We start from the raw sequence: 21,357 nt of genomic DNA on the forward strand, positions 1-21,357 counted from the left end.
TTAATTTTCAAATATGAAGATGCTCATAAACCAATAGAGAAGTCTCAGAGATGCCCCCACCATCCTTTTTTTTTAAAGAAATGCTATTTGCTGTGACCATCTCAGGTGGATCATGAATGATCTGCAGTATGTGCCCAGAGCAGTAAGCGTGCATACGAGGCTCAAAGGAGTAATTTAAAGAAGGTACAACAATAAACCGCTGCAACTTGAGTCCTTACCATTCATTCTAAAGACCGTCATTTACACTGACAAGCTCGAAAGGCCTAAATACATTTTTCATGACCTGGTTTGTATTTGAATCATTTCTTTTGTGATGCCTGATATGCTAAGAAACCCTTTTCCTTTGACAGAAGGAACATATCACCTTACCCTGGTGGAGAGATTATTTTGATCTGATTAATGACTAATTTCAACCTAATAAGGTGCACTGCAAACCAGCAGTACTATATGTGATATGAGATCCAAAATCTACACACCACTGATACCAAATAAATCAAGTAAAGATATCACAGTATCCTCCATGTAGATGGATTCTGCAATTACCTTCTTCTTCTCTTCTCTTTCCTTCAGAAGAGTTTCTTTGTCCACCAATTTCACAGATGTGGGAAGTCCTTAGAAAAACAACATTTTTTATTTATTTTTTTCCATGACATTCAGGGTTTAATAAAATCTATGTATCTTCCATTTACCATCACGATCCTCAAATCGGACACCCAGCTCAGGTAAAGTATCATCACGCAATTCGTCACACAGCCTCAGCAATTCTGTCACTGGAAAACAAACACATCTCTCTAATGAATTCTCTTTTACGTTTAAAAAGCACAATCTGTATTGTATGCAAATGTCTGTTGGAGGTACAGCTACAACAACACCCATAAAAAAGGAAAAAAAAATCTTACAAAGGAATAAATTATAAAAAACAAAATGACTCGAGTATACATTTTAGGTCTTTGCTCTGAAATATTTATAAATAAAACAGCCCGAGAGATTTACCTTTCTTCTCTCTTGCAATTTTTCTGACATCTTCCCTGAAATGCGACAGCACTGACAAATAGGGCATGACTGTGTTCTCGAGCTGAAACAGAAATTATAAGATTAAGAAGAGTTTAATAAGGGTTGACAACAACAACAACAAATATTTATATTCAATCATTAATAACGTGTCTTCACAACTCTGGCTTTGTAACAGAAATTAAAAGGAAAACCTTTGATGAATCAAACATGATCTAAGTGGTGTTGCTTACATCAGCATTCTGTCCATTTCCTCCAACAGGGAAGCCAATGGGCTCAGCTCCCTCAATCGCTCCAAATGTCTGTAAAAACAGAACAGTTTTAGCAAGCACTTCAGTGTGCAGCCACTGTCTCTAAGGCTCAGCTTATTCATTGTAGCTATCCGAATGTACAAGAATCCAGGTATCAATTACGTCCAAAGTTAAGCTCTATATAGCTACTTTTTTTTTTGTCTCGCTACCTTAAGCATGTCGGTTAAGTACAGGGCAATGCTCTGCAGCAGCATGCGGTTCGGCGGTAGTTTTGCACTCCTTCTGGCAGCCATGTAGGTGTTACTCTGACCGACAAGAGCCCGCATCTCCTCTAGAGCCGAACGGGTGTCTATGTTGTCACACAGCGCCTCATGAACTGATGTTTTCTTCTCATAGAAGCTACACAAACACACACAAATTCCTGTAATGGGTGATAAAGCTTTATTTTTAGAAGAGATACAATTGAGTCTTAAGGAACATGTGGGTCACCTTTTGTTTAGTTCAATCTCCTCAGCTTCCCATTTCTCAAACTGGCCAGTGACGTCTGTGGGGCTCCTCAGAAGATCTTTAACATTTAGGAAGAACTCCTGTGGAAACAGAATCAGAGGAGCAAACACAAAAACAGTCATAAGGGACTTTTTCATTTGCTCTCTTAAAATAATACTTTATTTTAAGTTACGTGCTTATAATACAAATTTATAATCCATTTAAACTTTTGGGGTTGATAAGTTTTTGCCATTTTAAACATTTTTTAAGGGTTCTTAAAATAATGTTTCAAATGAACACCATTCTTATGAAACAGTAATGATGTAAAAATCCTCATTTTGATCAACTTATTGCGTCCTTGCCGAACAAAATGATTAATTTATTTTTAAAAGAAAAATCTTACTGAGCCCGAACTTGAGGATATATATTCTGTATATATTGTATTTAATCCAGCATTTTACTTTAAATTGTTTAATTAAATATTTTACCACATTAAGGGTTAACATATTCAGAAAATTCATAAAATAAAAAATAAAATAAAAAACCTAATAAAAAAAGCCCCAGCAGATTCCTATCACTTCAAGGTCTAAGGGTATAGAACTTGTGTCTGCATTATCCTAAATACACTTTTAGCATAGTTCATAACCATCTTTTCTTAAGGAAGTTTCTAAATGTTTGGGGGAAAAAATAAAATAAAAGATTGCTACCACTGCTAGACTGCTTTTAAAAAACTGTTTTTGTGTGCACAGCATCTGCCACACTACATACACTAACACCACGTTTAGCTTTTTAATGTGTTTTGTTTGAATATTTACAGCTTTTACTTCTAATTTGGGACCTCAGAACCTCTATTCATCTCCAGTTATATTTCAGCCAAATTCTGCTGAGGGAATTGCACTATTATTGCATCACCGTCTAATAAGCCGTCTTCATTTTTACTCAAGTCCAGCCTTTGGTGGTGCACTGGTGTAGAGGGAAAAACACAGTGTCTCATTAAGATCCTAACTCCATGTTCGGGTGAGGCTGGTCTAAAAAAAAATATAGAGTGTAGGTCGGTCATAGGTAACCTTCACATACTTCCAATGCTAATGGCTGCCTGTGTGTTTCAGGCAAATTTGGAACTCTGCCCATCTTATATTCCTTGGTGACAGAGTAATTGATAGGTGGAAAGAAGCGCAAGACAGAATTAATGCGCCCTGAAGGACACGCGCTATTCTCCGACCTTCTGGGTTCTTGAAGGAATCTAGATAAGCCTATTGTGCACTCATGAGGATTCCCTATGCTGATAAGTGGCAGATATTAAATTTGGACAGACTATGAATTTTGGGTACTTTTCTCCCCCACTGCTTCTTGCAGGTTTCTCACTCACGTTTATGAATCTCTCATATTGGATGGCTGACTCCATTGTGTTGTTGGAGTAGTCCAATGTGTCTTTCCACGAATGCATCAGAAAGGCCAAACGAAGCTGTCTTGCTAAAAGGAAATAAAGCGCAAATGCACAATGTCAAAATGTGGTTAAATGGATAAATATGCAAGGCAGATCATGTATAGACACCACATAATCTCTTTTAGGTCAATGACAAACAAAGATGCATGAGAAAAGAAAATAATTACAAATCTTTTATGTGCCAAGGTATCAGTCTTCTTTACACTGTTGCTGCAAAGATGTCAAGTGGTATATCCATATAGTAAAAAAATAAAATCCCTTGCTTGCCCCTTGAAGACACAGGACTTAATCATTATTTTTAAAAAAAAGTTACTGAACACTTCCAAGGTCAAAAACTGACAGTGATGAATAAACGTACTCAATTTGGTCTAAATATAAAACATGCCACTTTCATTCATTTGATATTTTCAAAAAAGAAGTATAAAAGACATTGACACACACTCATGAGGGTCTTAACAGTTTCTCTCTTTTTTTTTTAAACCCTTCAAAGAATAACAACCACAACAACAACAACGACAATAATGAGAATAATCAAAAAAAAGAAAAAATATTTGGAAAATGAAATTATAGAGGTTATTCAAAGTCAAATCATTTCATTAAAAAAAAATAATAAATAAACAAACAAAACACAAATTTAGACCAATTAAAAAGAGCATTAAGTCTTTGACGCATATGCAGAGATCAAGATATGTAACAGCGATACTTATAATAGTAAAATTGTAGTAGAATTACCCGTATGTTTGGCCAGGGCATCTTTGATAGTAATAAAGTTCTTCAGAGATTTGGACATCTTGCATCCGGCGATGGTCAGGTGACCCGTGTGTAAGAAATATCGTACCCAGTGATCATTCTCAAAGTATGCCTGTAAAAAAAAAAAAAAAAAAAAAGACATACAGCAATCCAGGGACAATCATCAGTTTTCAGATGAATAATAACAACTAGAAACCATTTGTTTACATGGCAATGCTCAAAAAGCCAAAAATGTATCCTTTGTAGTTGGTGACAGCTAAAAATTAAATCACTACATCATGTCACATGTATATGCTCAAGCAAAATAAGAAAAAAGTGCACTGTTACACTAGCTATAATAACATACATAATTAAATAGAAATGTGTGTTTTAATTACAGTTTTGACAAAGACAAATCGTTTAACTAACGGTTAAACTTGCAATTATGGTAATTCCAGCGTGACATGAATGCTGCATTAACCTGTACTGAATAATGAACAGGATTCTAATAACAGCTTTTCAACAAACGCATTTTAAACATTAGCCATATGAGCACACTGTAATTTTCTCACCTCAGATTGCGCCAATTCATTGTCATGATGAGGAAAACGCAAGTCAAATCCTCCTCCGTGGATATCCATAGACTCTCCCAAAATGGATCCAGCCATGGCAGAACACTCAATATGCCATCCAGGTCTCCCCTTTAACATCCCCAGCAGAGTTTTAGATACTGAACCCACAAACATTACCAGTGCATTCAAAACTTTGTTGCCTTATATAAAATGTGCTAAGCAGCTAACTGTGGAGACATTTTAAGGCATGTTCATCTACACGTCTTCCTGATGTGTACTTCCTCACCTTTCCCCAAGGGGAGTCCCAGGATGGTTCTCCAGGCTTAGAGGCCTTCCACAGTGCAAAGTCATTCTGTGATCTCTTTTCACTAAGTCTGTCTGCTGAGATACTCAAGTCACCTGCAAAAAAAAAAAAAAAGAAATTCACTCATTGGAAAAAAATTGAAAAATTGCCCTAACGTCCTGTTATACAATGGATAATTCTGGCTTGTTGTATCCTCTACTCAGATTATTAATCAAGCTATATGCACTATCTAGTAACTGCCCTATTGGTGTGCATCAATACAACTGTATTACAGCAACAGTGCAATGCCATTCTACATCTAATTGCCATGGAAATTAGAGACAGTTGAACCGGATGCATTTATTGTACTTCTCAAAAGCCCACTTAAAAGTGTTAATTATTTTAAGGGACGTATTGCAATTTATTCCTGTACCTTCTCCTTCTTGAAGAGCCTTCTGATCACCAACGGCTTCTGGTACCAGTTTGGCATAAGAGTGAGCAGGGCAGGAATCAAACTTTGCAGTGTCGAAATATACCGATCCATTTGACTCGTATCTTGTGAGAAAAGAGCAGAAATTCATTCTTAGACATTTCCTTTGAAAGTAGTGTTTTTGTTTACCGTTTATGAAATGATAAATCTACAACGAAGCTCCGTTCCTACCCGTAACCGTTGTCCACAATTCTTTTGACAAATTCCACAATCTCTGGCACGTACTCGCTGACCCGTGTGAGAACATCAGGAGGGAGGACCTGTCAATCAAAGACACCACAGGCTATCATCACTGCTCAGACTTCACATGTTTTAACACATCGGTAAGAAGATGAACATGCATCACAATATATACAATACAAAATACACTGTGCTGGGGAGCAACTAGTTACTTCTAAGAGCATTAAGTAATTTAACTACAAGTTACAGTTACTTATGAAAATGTTAATGATTACAAAGTGGGTTACATCTGAATATTTTCTGTAGAAAGCTAGGATATGTTTAATAATATGAATTTGTTGCTTTGCCTGTTTTTGATGTGCATGATGCCTCTTGCCTTTCAAAGGCCTTTTAGTAAAGCAAGCAGCATACCACTTCCGTCAATTATATCAATCCACATTGCAACTGAAATCTTTAGAATACAACCTACTGTTATAAATGTAGAAAAGTAATTAAAACGTAATCAGTTACATTACTGAAATAATTGAAATAGTTACGCTACTTATTACACTTTAAATAGGGTAACTTTTAATCTGTAACCTATTACATTTCCAAAGTAACCTTCCCCAACACTTAAAACACAACAGCACAACACAGTTGTTCGACAGAGATAATAATGTGAAATGTTTCATGAACAACAAATCAGCATATCAGAATAGCTTCTGATGGAAGACATGGCATTAAACACTGGAGTAAGGAGCTGAAAATTCAGCTTTGTGGTCACAGAAATAAATCACATTCTGAAATATATTATTAATTTGTTATTTTAAATTGTTATTACATTTTTTATATTTCACAATATACAGTTTTTACTGTATTTTTGATTAAATAAATGTAGCCTTGATGAGCCTGAGACTTCTTTTAAAAACATTTTTAAAAATGACTGACCCCACATTTTTGAACAGTAGTGTATATACATACTCAGGCTATTGCTTACTCATCAGTATTAGTTCACTCACATTCAGGGCTTCCATATCTTTGTGGTACTCTCCCTCCCAGTACTTTGGCAACAAAGAAAAGATGGAGTTTTCTGTCACTTGGCTCCCAAATTGGGAGTCTAACCAATCTGACAAGAGATCCTTAGCCTCTTCCAATAAGACCTAAAAATGAAAACCATTAAGAAAAAAACATTTAGTTTCAGAACCATGCCATGAATTCAAATGATCTCATGAAACACCATGTTAATTGATGTGTCACTGAATGGCAGCAGTCAAATAATTTAGAATGAATGCCTCATACGGCCCTGATCTAACTAGGTCACATTAAGTATTTTTAAAAAGCTTCTCAAATAATTTACCTGTGCCTGATTCTGGAGTGCATCTCCTGCAGCGTTGCTCTGCACTGCCCCCTGCAGGGGACCCAGGGCAGCTTCCACTGCTGCATCCAGCCTCTCCAGCATCTGTTTCTTATCTGGGTCAGTAGTCTCAGCAAGCTTGGCTTTAAACGGCTAAACACAATAAAACCAAATTACATTAAAGCACAGTGATGGGGAAAGAGATGAATGAAAACATTTTTGTGAAAGCCAGTAACCAACAGTCTATCGGATTTGAGGTGGTCTTGCTTCCATTTCGTTTTCAGAGCTGCTTAAATCTTTTCAGCAAACTGATTAATTTCATTACTTAATGGCAGTTCTTTCAGTACTTCGGGATATTGTATACATTTTTTTCTCTTGCTGATGTGAAAGCAACCCGTGTCCCACATTAGTTGTGTGAAACACTATGTTGCTAATGTAACCTCGGTTCGCTTAGATACGGAACGAGTACTATGGGGAAAATTGCTGGGAACTATTTTCAGGGACTGCGTAATAAAAGGAACTAAACTATAGCCTCGTTTTCATGGCCATGACTAAGGTCTATAGTGATGCATTTCTGAATAAAAAAAGCTTCTCATAGTCATTGGCTACTTTTACAGTCGTTTCATTGCTGGAAGGGAATGATTAAAACTTAATTTTCGATTAGGCATCCTTATGGCCCAGCCCTCACGCCAATGTACACATCATCAGAGAAGAGATGCAAAAGAAGACTGCATGTTAATGGTACCAATTAAAAAAAACGAGAACATGTTTTTTTTTTTATAACAATAATGTGCAAAGATCAATCATCAATCATTTAGAACTGTAAAACTGCATAAAAATTGTTAATTTAGATTTCACAATGTCTTTAAATTGGTACTCTCAGGGTCGGAAACATGCAAATGCAAAAAAAAAAAACATTTCTGGGTCCAACTCATACAGGCTTTAAACCCCACAAGTCTGCTTAGATGATTCATTTGGACCGAAATGTCCACTGTATGAGTGATACCCTCACCGTTCGGGCCGTTAACACATCCTGCAGTATCTGAGAGGGACTGGGCTTCTTCTCTCTGTACTGCTCCAGCAGGTAGTTCTGTCGGGCTCTTTTGATGATCTGAAATGAAGAAGTCACACTGATGATTGGATCTTGAGAACACTGTATCACATGTGGCCTTCAGAATTAAAGCAGCAGTTTCATATGACCGAAAGCATGAGGTATCAGGTTATATAGAATTCAAAAGCTTAAGGTCAACTACATTCAGACTCGGCGCAAACACGGCTCTTACTTTGTCATCAATATCTGTGATGTTCATACAGTAGAAGACGTCGTATTTGAAATAATCCTTCAGTATTCTCCGCAGTATGTCAAAAGAAATGTAGGACCTGAAAGAACAAAGCCATTGAATCCTCGTGAAATACAAAGAGATGCTACATCATAAATGTTGTGTGAGCCTTGGATGCGAGATGTTTATATTTTCTCTTTTTGCCTATGTTCATTGAGCCATAGTCAAACAGAATATTTCTGTGAGATTTGATTTACAGCCTCAAATACACAACTAACAAGTTCTGACCCTGGATTGAAAGCTGAATGTCTGCTTCAGCCTTTTCATTGACTGCTGTCCGGTGTCTACTGTGCTGTTTTCAACAGCTGGGTCACACTGAAAACAAAGAAACACTATGAATGGATTGGGAATATGTCACCTGGCATGACCCATGTGAGAAGCATCATACACTGTGGGGCCACAGCAGTACCACAAAACCCTGTTGCCCTTCTGTGGTACAAACACCTCCTAGAATGCACAAAACAAGACAGATATGAACCATTTTTAACAGTTTATTATCATAAAACAGCATCCATTTTTTAAGTTTATGTAAGAAGTCTGAATGATTTGATAATTCAGTAAATAGTGCCATTATAATTTGAAAAGATGAAAAGTACAGAATTTAAATCTGTAGGTTCTTTCTAAAAGTTTTGCCCATCTGTTTAAGTTTTCAACCACCAATACTACAGTAATATAACGTATAGAGAGTTGTGGATTTAGTCTAGTAATGTTCTACATGTCACCCACACATCTTTCATACTGTACCTTGGTCCGTGTGAGACTGTTGTAAAGACACAGCTTTGAAACGTCTGTGCCTTCTGGCGGAGACCATGGTGGCTGCACCCGCTTCCCCTTTGCTGAAAAACAAGAGACACTTATTTTCCACCCAAATTACTTTGTTTGGTATAAAAATGAGTCACTTTCACAGATTAATTTATAATATTCAATCCCTAAACTGAACAACAAACGCCTTACAAGAAATAGTTGTTCGTGCACACCTGCAGCACAATTATAACTCAGGGTTGTTGTTTTTTTCCTCACAGAAAACATAAAACATGTCTAAATGAAAGTGACACATACAGTACACAGTGTGAAAGTGAAACAAAAAATGTGCAAACAAAGCCACTGATAAATGCATCCAATGAAAGAACAGTTTAAAACCACAAGCACCTCAGTCACTCAGTGTGTATCAGTCAACTGTAACTCCAGTCCTGTCTAGAACAAACCTGAGAAGGATTAACGAATCAAACAAACCACACCCTCAAACTCATGCAACACATACGGCAAGTGTCCTCAGCACAGAAACCACTAACTCGAAGTGCAATTCAGCTACAACCTACGTTCATGCACTCTGACTACGACAGGGAGAGTTCTGTCTACTCACTGCTGCATTCTGGGGTCTGGTCATTCGTTTGGGGCTTCAGGGCGGCTATGTGTTTGTACCAGCGCAGGGCATGGACATGCCGCTCAGGTGGGGGGCCGCATAGAAGCGCAAAGGCTTCTGCGTCCGCCTGTGAAGGCCGGTAGCCAGCCAGGTAACTGCGACTGCTCAAGTACTCATTCAGAGCCTCAACCCTGCGAGCATCCTCACTTATGCGCAGTAAGTAGCCATAATCAAAGGCTGGGAAAACAGAAGGGCATAGACACACAAACACATAGACGAGCAGACATTAGAAATGAGCTAAGGGCTCGCGGAGAAGGACTGTGATTACACCTGTAATCGTCTTTAACCTCATTGCTCTGAAACATAAGCGGTAATAATCAGCTAACACACAATTGTGAAACAATACACTCACAACTTGAATAAGTTTAAAGTACTTAAATTACACACACACAAAAAAAATGTTTTTAACTAATTAAAAAGACAAAAGCACATAAGAAAACCACTAAAACTGAAACTACAATATTTAAAAAAAAAAAAAAACTATATGAAATATTAATAAATACGGTAACACTTTAGAATAAGGTTCAATTAATGTTAGTTAATGTATTAATTAACATGAACAAACAATGAATAATACATTTATTACGGTATTTATTCATCTTCGTTAATGTTAGTTCATGAAAATACAGTTATTCATTGTTAGTTCATGGTAATTCACAGTGCATTAACTAATGTTAACAAGCACAACTTTTGATTTAAATAATGCATTAATAAATGTTGAAATTAACATGAACTAAGACTTATAAATGCTGTAGAAGGATTGTTCTTGCTTAGTTCAGGATTGTTCTTGCTTAGTTCATGTTAACGAAACTAGTTAACTAACATTAACTAATGGAACCTTATTCTAAAGTGTTACCATAAATACTATAATAGCATTAAAAAACATTTAATGACGCATTAACATGCTATTAAAAATGTACATAAAAAAGCATGACAAAATTCTGAGAAATGTGCCCGACGTGCAAAAGAGCAAAAGAAAATGAAACCTGTTATGAACCCTTTCTTTATTTAATCAAAACCAATTATGAATCAGTCGAGGCTGAATACATCTGACTCATTTACTGAACAGCATATTATTATTATACAGCATATATTTATAAATAGCTCTCTCTCTCTCTCTCTCTGTGTGTGTGTGTGTGTGAAACATTATTTGTTATTATCTGTTCTTTTTTTAATCTGGTAATGATCTTACCATCTCGCAAAAGACTGTATTTCTTCCAATAAAAGACCAACAAATACCAGCAGTATAATATAAACGTTATGAAAACCGAAATTGGTCAATTCCATTCGATTCCCATTCTTTATGAAATTATTAAACTCATTACAGTGTGTTACCTCGGCTGTCTAATTTCGGTTTATCTGTTAAAACAATTGTTCTAATATAACAATATGACAGTCACACATGAACAGGAGAGCCTTGGGGATGTTGCCATATATAACATTTACGTTACATGTTTATGTTACAAGCGGTAACTCAATAGAATAAATAAGTTAGTGGGAAACATCCTGTAACAGCTGCAGGTTTAAATAGGACCTGCATTAATGAATAACTAAAAACATGCCTCTGCAGAAGAAACACGCGTTAATGTTCTACAGCGTACAACATGACTGTTACATCGCAGATGAAGTCAAATAAATAAGTTGAGAAATTTACCTATATCTCCTGTGCTTGCCATTTTCCACTATCTGATGCAACAATAAAGTGTCGTGAAAACCTGATAGGAAATCACAATGAGACACAGCACATGCGCGAAATCAATGATGTTTACGGACCTCTAGATCATTTACACGACTCTCCAGTGTGTCTTATCACATACAGATCCGACGTCCTTCTACGTCGATTACGCGAATAGTACTTCCGGACGAATTTTAAACATAATTTCGTTCCAAAATAAAAGTCACCTGCCAACAAAAGTATTTGAAAATACTGAGCAATTTGGATGACTAAAGTAATTAATTGCTTAAATTAAACATTTCAATTACAATTTTAAACATGTAGTATATGCTTACATATAGCTTTAAATTTATATATTTAATTACAAAGAAAAATAGGCCTAAAGTAGATGGCAAACCGATTTAAACACTGAAGGATTGCAGACCTTGTCGTTTTCCATTTATTTCCATATTGTCATCAATTATTAGATTAAACTGTCATATTTTCGTTTCTCGTGTGTGTGTGTGTGTGTGTGTGTGTGTGTGTGTGTGTGTGTGTGTGTGCGTGCGTGCGTGCTCTTGTTTTTGTGACATATCAGGACACATCTCTGTATAATGACATGGGTATGACACAGGTATTACAAGGAGAGGGTGACTTATGAGGACCTAACCCATGTCCCCATTTTTCAAAACGCTTATAAACCATACAGAATGATTTTTATGAGAAAGTAAAAATGCACAAGGTTTCCTGTGAGGGTTAGGGTTAGGTTGAAGGTTGGTTTAGGGCGATAGAATATACAGTTTGTACAGTATAAAAACCATTACACCTATGGGATGTCCCCACTTTTCACAAAAACAAACATTTGTGCATGTGTTGAAATTTGTAAACAGACCACTAGGGGGAATCCAAGTATAACCTCAGAGGGTTGAGTGAATGATGTCAATTTTGGGTGAATTATCCCATTTAAACGAAGTCTTACAAAATCACAAGCCATTTAATATAATTATGATTAGTATTATTCAATTTTACGTGTAACCTGTCTGCTTATAAAATCTTATTAGAAAAAAAATATCTGCCTGGTTTAAAATCACAATAATGAAGGGGGGGGGGGGGGGTTATTATAAACATTATTACAGTAGCTTGGGAATTAGTATTAGTTTGTGAATTTCTAAGAAAACACTTGCCAGTGAGATTATTGTGTGTTTTGTTCTTTCTGACTCTGCTGTTGTACGAAATGACATTACGCGTGATGTTATTGCATTCGTTATAGGTCAAGGATCCTGTCAGCCAGCTCTTATCTTAGGACTGCGACCCCAGACGGACTACAGCCCCTAACCTCTTTGACAAGGGCGCAGATTACTCATAGCTGCTGAAGGCCAGACGACACAGACCTCTCCTCACAGAATACCAATAGTCTGTGCGCGTGCTTGATTTATTTGTGTTGATCATGTTCAAGATCTCATCATCATACACATCTCTCTGTCAATCAAGTGATGTGTATACATAAAATGCATTTTTTGGTTTTCTGATTAGTCCAACTGTTTCTCGTTTTACAATTAAACACTTAAATCGCACTCACAGCACGTTGATAGTTATTCAAGTTCACCAAGTACCTTCTAGATTCACACCTAGATTAGAAGAAAGCCAGCTACGGGGCCCAAGGCGAATAGTCATTACAACAACTGCAAATAACTTTCCTTCATGTCTATCTCCATCTGAATGAACCCGTCCATGCAGTTGTCAGTATGCAACAGCTAGTGTGACCGTCTAATGCTGGAATGACAAGGCGCTGACAGACCTGTGTGACAGTGGTCAAAAGAGTAGGCCACATCCAACACGTCAAATTCACAGACAGTTGTATGGAATTGATAAACTGTTGTTTAATAGAATAGGACTTTTGAAAGTGCCTAACGTTTCAAAAGGACACCAAGGAACTGTAATTTCTGCTAAAGTAATGAAATCATCATCATATTTTGCAATGTATTTAAAAGTAGCAGGTGAATAGGGTTCTGTGAAGACACAATATTTGTGCATTACAATAGGCCTGTTAAAGGACAGCGCCGACTTTATAAAAGTAAGGTCAAGACAAGATACATAAATCAAAAGCTAGTGGTTGGTGATATTCAGTTGTGTCCTTTATGTCTCAGGGTCAAACTGTAGACATTGGACACAAGTATGAAAGAAAGTTAAAGCAGTCGCAAAGTTATGCATGTTAATTCACCATGAAACAACCTTCAGAAGACATTGAAAAAGACACAAAATGTTAGTCCATTCATGTTTATTTACAGTAAAATGTTAAGTAAAAAGTTGGTTTGATTTGAAAAATGATTTGATTCTTTTTATGAGAGTTTGAAAACAAAACACCCCTCAGAGCCAGAACCAGACAAGCATCATTATCATTAGACTCTTGACAAAAAGGTCAAACTTAGCAATGCTTGACTGATGGCATGAGGAAACGGGTCCTGCATCGGTGGGGAACTACACACACTTTTTTCATAACTGTCAATCTTTTTGGGCCTATTTGTCCAATATAAGATTTTCTTGGGGATTTTTATACAGTATATTTTCATTAGCAATAAAAACCTCCAGTATAAAGCATCTCTTTATTTAATTCTAGATTGAAATTGATTGAATTATATTCAGGAAACTAAATACATACTTTATGTATATTACGAAAGTATAGGCACACATCATAAACCTATTCTTTATTAGCACATACAATATAAAGTGGAATACAAAACTGCAGATGTATAAGCTGTGGCTTCTTGAATATTGGAGGTTGTTCAGGAATACTACAAATATTACATACAAACAAAAAGCAGTATGATTGGGAGAGAACATCTGAAGATTCTTAGCTACAGTCAGACTCTAAATTTAACCCATCCAGTCCCCGTTTCCTTATCCTCCATCCACCTTTAGATTCTTTAGTTCTGTTACCCAATGAAGGTGATGGAAGGTGGGCTCAATCATCGGTCGCGGTTGAAGGGGTGGGAAGGATGGTTTGGGGCATGTACTGTGTGACATTTGGGGGGTGTGGATATCTATTAAAAGAGAAGTGTTGGTGCCCGTTTGTTGGAACCCTGTAGAGACTCAACCAGGATGCCAGAGCCAACTAAAAAAACAGGTATGCCAGTGTTTATTCTGTTCATAATTCTTTGACAAATTGCATAAAAATATTGTTGGAGGAACAATAAATATTTTAATAAATAACACATTTTTGTCAGGAGACTTTTAACCGGTGTGATTTTGAGTTGTTGGTTAAGGAAATGTTACCTGAACTTTGACTCGATGTGTGCTGGGTTTCTGTGATTATGTTCTTTTTGATTATGTGAATTCTCGTTCTGTACCATGTGAACAATTCATCTGTAGTCATTTGAAAAACATATATTTGGCAGTCTCAGTTGATTTAAAGAGCAGTTTCATAATATTATCACAATGTTTTGTTTTTTTAAGTACTGCATGCTGCTGTTTTTAAGCCTACTGTATGAATGGAAATCATCCAAAGCATGTGATTGTATTGTGCACCTTTCTTGAAGTTCTTCTTGGCAAAATTTTAAATTAAAATATTATAAACTATCTTCTTTTAAACCAAAACACAATTTAATGGCCTAAGCAAAAGGGATAGAATAATGGCAATGGGTTAAAGTACTTTTTCCCAAAAGTGCACAGAATAACCCTGCCTAAACGGGATTTATAGGATTGTCATAATGTGATTGCACCTGTTTTGACAGCCTACTGCGGTGATATTCGCTAAGCCCTACAGCATTCTAACAATGCAGTTGCATGACCTTTCCACATTAAGCAATGGAGTTGAGTGGTAGCCCTAAAATCCATCTGCACACACTTTCTCTTCACACTTTCTCTTCCCTTTTTAATTTCTTCAGCATTATTCAAAGGTTCTAGATGAATGGTTCTCTACCAGGGCCCAGGGCCAAATGGGGTCCTCGGAATACTTCCAGGGAAGCCCCAATAAGTCTTAAAATGTATGTATTTATAATCTTAATTGAAATGATAAAAAGATGTACATTACTAAACTGACATAATTTACTTTTTTAACAACAAATACCAGAGGTAAAGCTAAGATAATAAGGCTGAATATTGTCTTGGACAAAGTTAAAGAAGACAAAAAAGTGTGAGAAACACTTCTCTTGACTCACAATATCTCCACAGCAATATGATCTTAATAATAGTTTATTATGACTGAACATTTTTTATTTAGAAGGCTTTTGAGTGACACATCCAAGCTTTGTTTGAGGGGCAACCATCAGCATCCAGTATACGCTTCATAATAAATGTCACCTTCATGAAATAGTTTCCCTTCCATTTCAGATGAATATGTTTTGAGCTTGACATACATTATAGTTCAAAACATATTTACCACAGAGACATCATTAGTTTACTATCACTGCTTGCATCCATCCAGATGGCAGCAGTGGAACAAAGACAATGTGGATACCAGCGGTTTTAAAATGGCAAGAGAGGGATCAGTACTTTATAAACAACAGAAATAGATCCTAGCTAATCCATCTAGCAGCTACCTGCAGCTGTGTCAACGTGGACTACTGTTCTCATTGGGGAGCACATTAATTCTATTTTTAAACCCAGAGGGTTGGCTTGTTTTATGCTCAAACCATTTGCACTGATGTGACTGAAGATGTATGTAATAATTCAAGGTATGCAATAAACCAAATACATCATGTGCTTTATTTATTTTTTTCACTGGACATAAAAATAAGACCACTACAAATCCATTTAGTTTAGAATTACATTTATAGTTCGGAATGTAGATAGCTTTGATTTTTAATCCTGACCCCAGCTATGTAATAATTTTGCTACGTTTGGTGGGCAAAGGAAAGGACGTGATGTGTGGCATCCCATACTTGGAATTCATGCTCTACATTTAACCCGTCCAAGTGCACACACACAGCAGTGAACAAACACACATACCGTGAATATACACCCAGAGCAGTGGGCAGCCAATGCTGAGGTGCTCAGGGAGCAGTTGGGGGTTCAGTGCCTCAGTTGTGGTATTAAGAGTGGAAGAGAGTGCTGTATAATCACTCCCCCCATCTACAATCTGTGCCTGACCTGAGACTCGAACCTATGACTTTCAGGTTACAAGTCCAACTCCGTATCCATTAGGCCACAACTAACTGTTTTGTTTTAAACATGAATTTAGGGTGACTTAAGTGTACATGTTTTCTTGCATTTCTAAACAAGATCTCAGCATAAGGACATAGTCTTCAGGCACATTTAAATTATGTGATATCGGAGAGACTAGAGAGGAAAAGGGGTCAGTGCAGTACATTTTTAGAGATAAGAGCTTGATGTCAAGATTTTGGAAATGTATTCTTTCCTTCTGACCTACCCTGCCTTCCTCACTCCTTCTAGTCTCAGCTTTCACCAAGAAACCAAAGACTCAGGCGGCTGAGATTGGGGCAACGGTCATATTTGAAGCAGAGACTGAGAAGCCTGATGTAAAAGTGAGATGGCAGCGAGACTCCAAGGACATTGCATCCAGTTACAAATACACCATCTCAGCGGAGGGCAATATGCACTCTCTCACCATAAACAATATAGTTCAGGAGGATGCAGTGGGATATGCAGTTATAGCTGGGGTGTCAAAGGTCAAATTTGAATTAAAGATAAAAGAATCAGAAGGTGGGTATGGTTTGGATGGTGACTCACATGTTCCTGTATTTAACCTCACTTTTAGCCCACCTTTGGATTAGTTGTAAACCAGTCACAGAGCACCACAACCAGTTCTCCTTTCCAATTCACTTTTCTCTAAAGTTGCAGCTGGTTGTTTTTTAAAGCATCTTTTTCTGAGCATGCTGTCACCATGAAATTTTAAGAATTTCTCAGCCTTCTATGGAATTAGAGAAGAACTCTTATAGCTGTTCTTCACTTCAAACACTTCTGCCCTTCAGTGCCCATTCATGGAGCTTATGATCCTGTAAGGCATTGTGCATGGACAAAAGATATATGGGTTAAATTAAATACTGGAGGAATAGCTAGCCTTATAAATCTTTCAGTCTTCCATTACAAATAGATTTAATTTGAAGCTGTAATCCTCAGGAAAAAAAGCAACACAGTTATCCTTGTTGAAACAGAAGTATTGAAATTAAAAAGTTCAATGTAACATTATAATATTATAATAATATTAGTACTAGTTTTAGCACAGTTGTCACATTATATACAATATGGCCAATGTTTCAAGGTTTCATCCATTAATTCTGTGTTTTATCTGGTTATTTTGGGACTAAAAGGAGTTTTAAGTCTCTAGCAGCGTTGTTTCAATCAGTGGTTATTAGTCAACTATTTAGAGCTGCTTATCCAATATCCAGACACAGCGGAAGAAGAAAAGCAAGACTGTCCTAATTTGTGTGGCCATTGGAATCCTTAAGAGAGCAATATCCAAGCTAAAAGGGCCCATGTGAACAAAACTATGCAAGTAAAAGCATGTTCATTAATAGACAGGTATAGTGCATTTTGAGGGCATGTATAAAACGTTGTTTGCCTCACAGAATCTGGCTTTAAGTTTAAAACACTATACTCAAGAGCCCCATGAGCTGAAGAATTAGCATCTTGCTCTGACCTAGACCTTTTTTTGTGATATGTAATTCCTTTTATAGATGCAGGAATGGTGAATTATAAATGTGGAAGTAAGGCTTTAGGGACTTACATTCATCAGCAGCGAAAGGGGAAACTTCTATGACCCAGATGGGTGAATATCACTTGTTTTCATCAGCCAGAATGGCTTTTTAAGGATTTTTCTTCACTTTTGCAGTGAAGGAACCACAGAAAGCTGTGTCTCCAGACCCTGCAGTTGCAGAACCTAAGCATGAAGAACCTAAAGAAGCTCCACCAGCACCTACTGGAAGCTCAGCCCCGGACACCAGTGGAACCCTGTCAGATGGCTCAGCACCTGAAGGTGAATACAAAAGCACATAGACATATTAACATATGCAAATTCATTTAATTACACATTTAAAAATATTCAAATTGACTGAATAACAAACCTATTGCTCTGTTTGTTCTTCAAGGTCTGCCTGAGAGTCATCGGCCTGACACAAGGCAGGACCTCACTGGTCTCTTCACTGAAAAGCCTCAAAGTGGGGAGGTAAATGTGGGTGAGTAACAGAGCCTCTGGTCATAAAGAAATGGATAGTGCATATGAAATATAATTTTTCTTCCAATCTGTTCCCCACAATATAGGTGAGAACATTACTTTTGTTGCCCGGGTGTGTGGTGAATCTCTGCTGAAGAAGCCCACAGTAAAATGGTTCAAAGGAAAGTGGATGGATCTGGCCAGCAAGTCGGGAAAGCACCTGCAACTCAAAGAGCACTATGACCGCAACTCTAAGGTCCGACAGTCGTCAATACCAAACAGTTATGAAGTATACTATATCAATATATTTAGAAAAGCTTCAAAGTCAGAAGTAAGCAAAACAAACCTTTTCTATTCAGGTGTACTCTTTTGAGATGCATATCATTGCAGCTAAGGCCAACTATGCTGGAGCTTATCGTTGTGAGGTCTCCTCTAGAGACAAGTTCGACAGCTGTAATTTTGACCTGGTAGTACATGGTAATACAAACAACTATATGCATGCTTAATAAATATCAACAAGGAATAAATAAGTCTTAATTGACAACTGTACCAAATGAAGTGGTAATGTGTGCTTTTCACTGTGTACATTCTACTTCAGAGGCTCGTACAACAGATGGGCTTGATATTCGGACTGCATTTAGACGCACGTGAGTATTTTTTTCTTCGTGTTTAATTAACTATTAATTTTAACAGCCGCATCATAAAATTTGAAAAAGATGATTACTCATGCAAGCTAACAGTATCATGCCATTTCGCAGCATCTTGAAATGTTGGTTTGCTTGCTTTCTTGAACGCTGTGTGGTTTGGTCACATGATTTTGTGCACGTAGATCCTATGCGCTTCTTTATATGGTTTGTTTTTATGTAAAGATAGCATCTGAGTCCATATTTGGGATTTAACATTTCTTATTTATATTGCATTAACCCTTTTTGGAATGGCTGATTACCCAGGAGCACAAGTGCAGGTGGTAAGAAGAAGATAGGAGAACATGGCAGGTAGCTATAGGGGTTTGCTGCAGCTGTTGTGGATATATCCACACAGTCGTTGTCTTTACACAAGCAAAGCCTTTGATTTGTCATCAGAGAGTTCATTGAGTCCTTCAGTGTCCATCCGTGTCCCTCTGTCAGTCATATGTTATAGCTTGCCCTTTTCTTTCTGTCCTTTTCAATCTTCCCCCTTTGTCTGCCAACATCTAAGGAGAGTGATATTAGTCATTGCTGATGCTTTATGACTCACTCTCCAAGGATCTTAGCAAAATCTAATTTCCTTTCTGTTCTCATCTTCCGTCTCTTCTCACGCTTTTCTCTGTTTTTTGTGAGAAGGGCAATTTCCCAACACTCATTACTGGTGTATCAGAGGCAGGGGGCCTTAAAGTGAATATGATTTCCCTGTCCACTGATCTTTTCAAGTGCAGACACTGATTAGGAGCGAGCAAATTAGAGGATCACACTAATAACGCTGCCAACAAGTTTAATCAGGAACTGCGTTTGTCCGTGACTGTTTTGAGATACTTTAATTCTGGTTATTTGAAACGTAATAACAGAAAATGCTCTTGATGCACTTCTTAACTTTGGCTGACACCTTGTCAAAATCAGTGGAAATAGCTGCACAAACTTTGAGTGACGTGTCTCTTTTGTTGCTCCTCTTCGTGTCTTTAAGACGTCCCTTAAAGAAAGTTCATCATGGGTCATACAGTACATAAAAATCCTTAATACTACAAACTTCACAGGTCAGAAAGAAGACTCAAGATGAGGAAAAAAGGATCGCGATGATCACTTGTTATAATATATAATATAATTATAAAACCTATATAGCTGCCTAGGTCTTTGATATATGTACAGTGATGTGTGATCATAGAGGGGTCTGCTATGGATTTCTTCTGTACATTAGCATTTCTGTGTTTTTTTTACCTTCATCTTTGACATACTTTAACAATATGTGTTCAAAAACAGTGTAGAGCAGCTCTGTTCTAGTTTCTATTGCCTCAGTAATGATGTCTGTATAATGTGCATGTTTTGTTTGTGCATCTTTACACCCGTCCCATGTATTCTTATGTGTGAGTATACACTACCATTCAAAAGTATGAGGTCAAAAAGTTAAAGTTTTGCTGTTGTTGTTGTTTAAAATAAATAAATATATTTATTCAGCAAATATGCATTTTCAATACAATACAATAATTAAATAAAAATACATAAAAAAAAATGTTTCTGTTTAAAAGAAAAAATCCCAAAACTTTTGAACAGTAGTGTTCATCCATTCCATATGTTTTATAGATAATAATACCTTCTGAACATGTGTCATTTGCATCCACACACTTGATATTCTGTTCTTTTACAAAATTATTTATTAAATATGAATCCGTTTTTAATAAATTGCTGTATTTTAGTGTTACAGAAGCTGTTTTACCTCTTTTTTTAAACTACAGTGAGGTGAGAATGTAAAATAGATCTGTGTGCTCATGTTTTGTGGTCTGTGATTCCTTGCTCTCCTACAGTAGCACAGAAGCAAGTGAAGACTCAGGAGAACTGGACTTCAGTGCTTTACTGAAAAAGAGGTGAGACTAATTAATTACATACATTCATTGCCTACTTTAAAATTTGGAGACTGAAAATGCAATATATTTGAAATATTCTGTTTTAATGACTTCAGCACTCAAGCTAACATGATTCTGAGCAAGCACTTTGTTCTTCACTGGAAGTAATAACACCACATTTGTAAAGAGGAGTTTACATACTCAGTATCACACATTTTTGATTAGTGACCATATAATAGTTGAATCAAAGACTTTAGAATCATTTAGATGCCTTAAAGTGACTATGGTTGAATCCGACAAAATCTTAAAATAAATGTTAATTCATTTTACATCATGTTTCTCTTTTTTTTCCTTTTTTGACTGATGCCTAAAATTTGTTTTGAATCCATGATTTTTTTAAGTGTTCTCAGCTGTTTGAACTCATATGAATGAGTTAATTAGATATCATTCTAATACTGAAATGTAAGCTTTATTTTGTCATTTTGTCATTTTGTTATTTTGTATTTGTTGTATT

At 36.7% G+C, this 21,357-nt stretch overlaps 2 protein-coding genes across 3 annotated transcripts in view; one reads left to right on the plus strand and one right to left on the minus strand.

Annotated features, from left to right (window-relative positions):
* The window catches only part of cars1 (cysteinyl-tRNA synthetase 1), a 13,152-nt gene extending 1,787 nt beyond the window's left edge, over positions 1 to 11,365 (minus strand). The window contains exons 1-20 of one of the 2 annotated variants that reach the window (XM_052562074.1): positions 11,200 to 11,365; positions 9,486 to 9,722; positions 8,867 to 8,958; positions 8,481 to 8,569; positions 8,066 to 8,162; positions 7,795 to 7,893; positions 6,786 to 6,935; positions 6,448 to 6,588; positions 5,441 to 5,529; positions 5,213 to 5,334; positions 4,783 to 4,895; positions 4,497 to 4,625; positions 3,928 to 4,057; positions 3,118 to 3,221; positions 1,752 to 1,849; positions 1,472 to 1,661; positions 1,245 to 1,313; positions 994 to 1,075; positions 690 to 770; positions 544 to 611 (exon numbers count right to left, since the gene is read on the minus strand). In XM_052562074.1, coding sequence (XP_052418034.1) covers positions 544 to 611; positions 690 to 770; positions 994 to 1,075; positions 1,245 to 1,313; positions 1,472 to 1,661; positions 1,752 to 1,849; positions 3,118 to 3,221; positions 3,928 to 4,057; positions 4,497 to 4,625; positions 4,783 to 4,895; positions 5,213 to 5,334; positions 5,441 to 5,529; positions 6,448 to 6,588; positions 6,786 to 6,935; positions 7,795 to 7,893; positions 8,066 to 8,162; positions 8,481 to 8,569; positions 8,867 to 8,958; positions 9,486 to 9,722; positions 11,200 to 11,221 — 2,202 coding nt within the window. In that variant the 5' untranslated portion in view covers positions 11,222 to 11,365. The remainder of the gene's footprint in view (positions 1 to 543; positions 612 to 689; positions 771 to 993; positions 1,076 to 1,244; positions 1,314 to 1,471; positions 1,662 to 1,751; positions 1,850 to 3,117; positions 3,222 to 3,927; positions 4,058 to 4,496; positions 4,626 to 4,782; positions 4,896 to 5,212; positions 5,335 to 5,440; positions 5,530 to 6,447; positions 6,589 to 6,785; positions 6,936 to 7,794; positions 7,894 to 8,065; positions 8,163 to 8,480; positions 8,570 to 8,866; positions 8,959 to 9,485; positions 9,723 to 11,199) is intronic. The other variant, XM_052562075.1, reaches the window with a different exon arrangement.
* Positions 11,366 to 14,235: 2,870 nt separating this feature from the next.
* LOC127962664 (myosin-binding protein C, cardiac-type-like) overlaps positions 14,236 to 21,357 on the plus strand; it is a 31,211-nt gene continuing 24,089 nt past the window's right edge. Inside the window, exons 1-8 of the mRNA XM_052562304.1 lie at positions 14,236 to 14,323; positions 16,591 to 16,860; positions 17,990 to 18,133; positions 18,246 to 18,332; positions 18,418 to 18,566; positions 18,670 to 18,787; positions 18,909 to 18,957; positions 20,805 to 20,864. Coding sequence (XP_052418264.1) covers positions 14,299 to 14,323; positions 16,591 to 16,860; positions 17,990 to 18,133; positions 18,246 to 18,332; positions 18,418 to 18,566; positions 18,670 to 18,787; positions 18,909 to 18,957; positions 20,805 to 20,864 — 902 coding nt within the window. The 5' untranslated portion in view covers positions 14,236 to 14,298. The remainder of the gene's footprint in view (positions 14,324 to 16,590; positions 16,861 to 17,989; positions 18,134 to 18,245; positions 18,333 to 18,417; positions 18,567 to 18,669; positions 18,788 to 18,908; positions 18,958 to 20,804; positions 20,865 to 21,357) is intronic.

Source organism: Carassius gibelio, chromosome B7 (assembly GCF_023724105.1).
Source record: "Carassius gibelio isolate Cgi1373 ecotype wild population from Czech Republic chromosome B7, carGib1.2-hapl.c, whole genome shotgun sequence".
In the NCBI taxonomy this organism is placed as follows: domain Eukaryota; kingdom Metazoa; phylum Chordata; class Actinopteri; order Cypriniformes; family Cyprinidae; genus Carassius; species Carassius gibelio.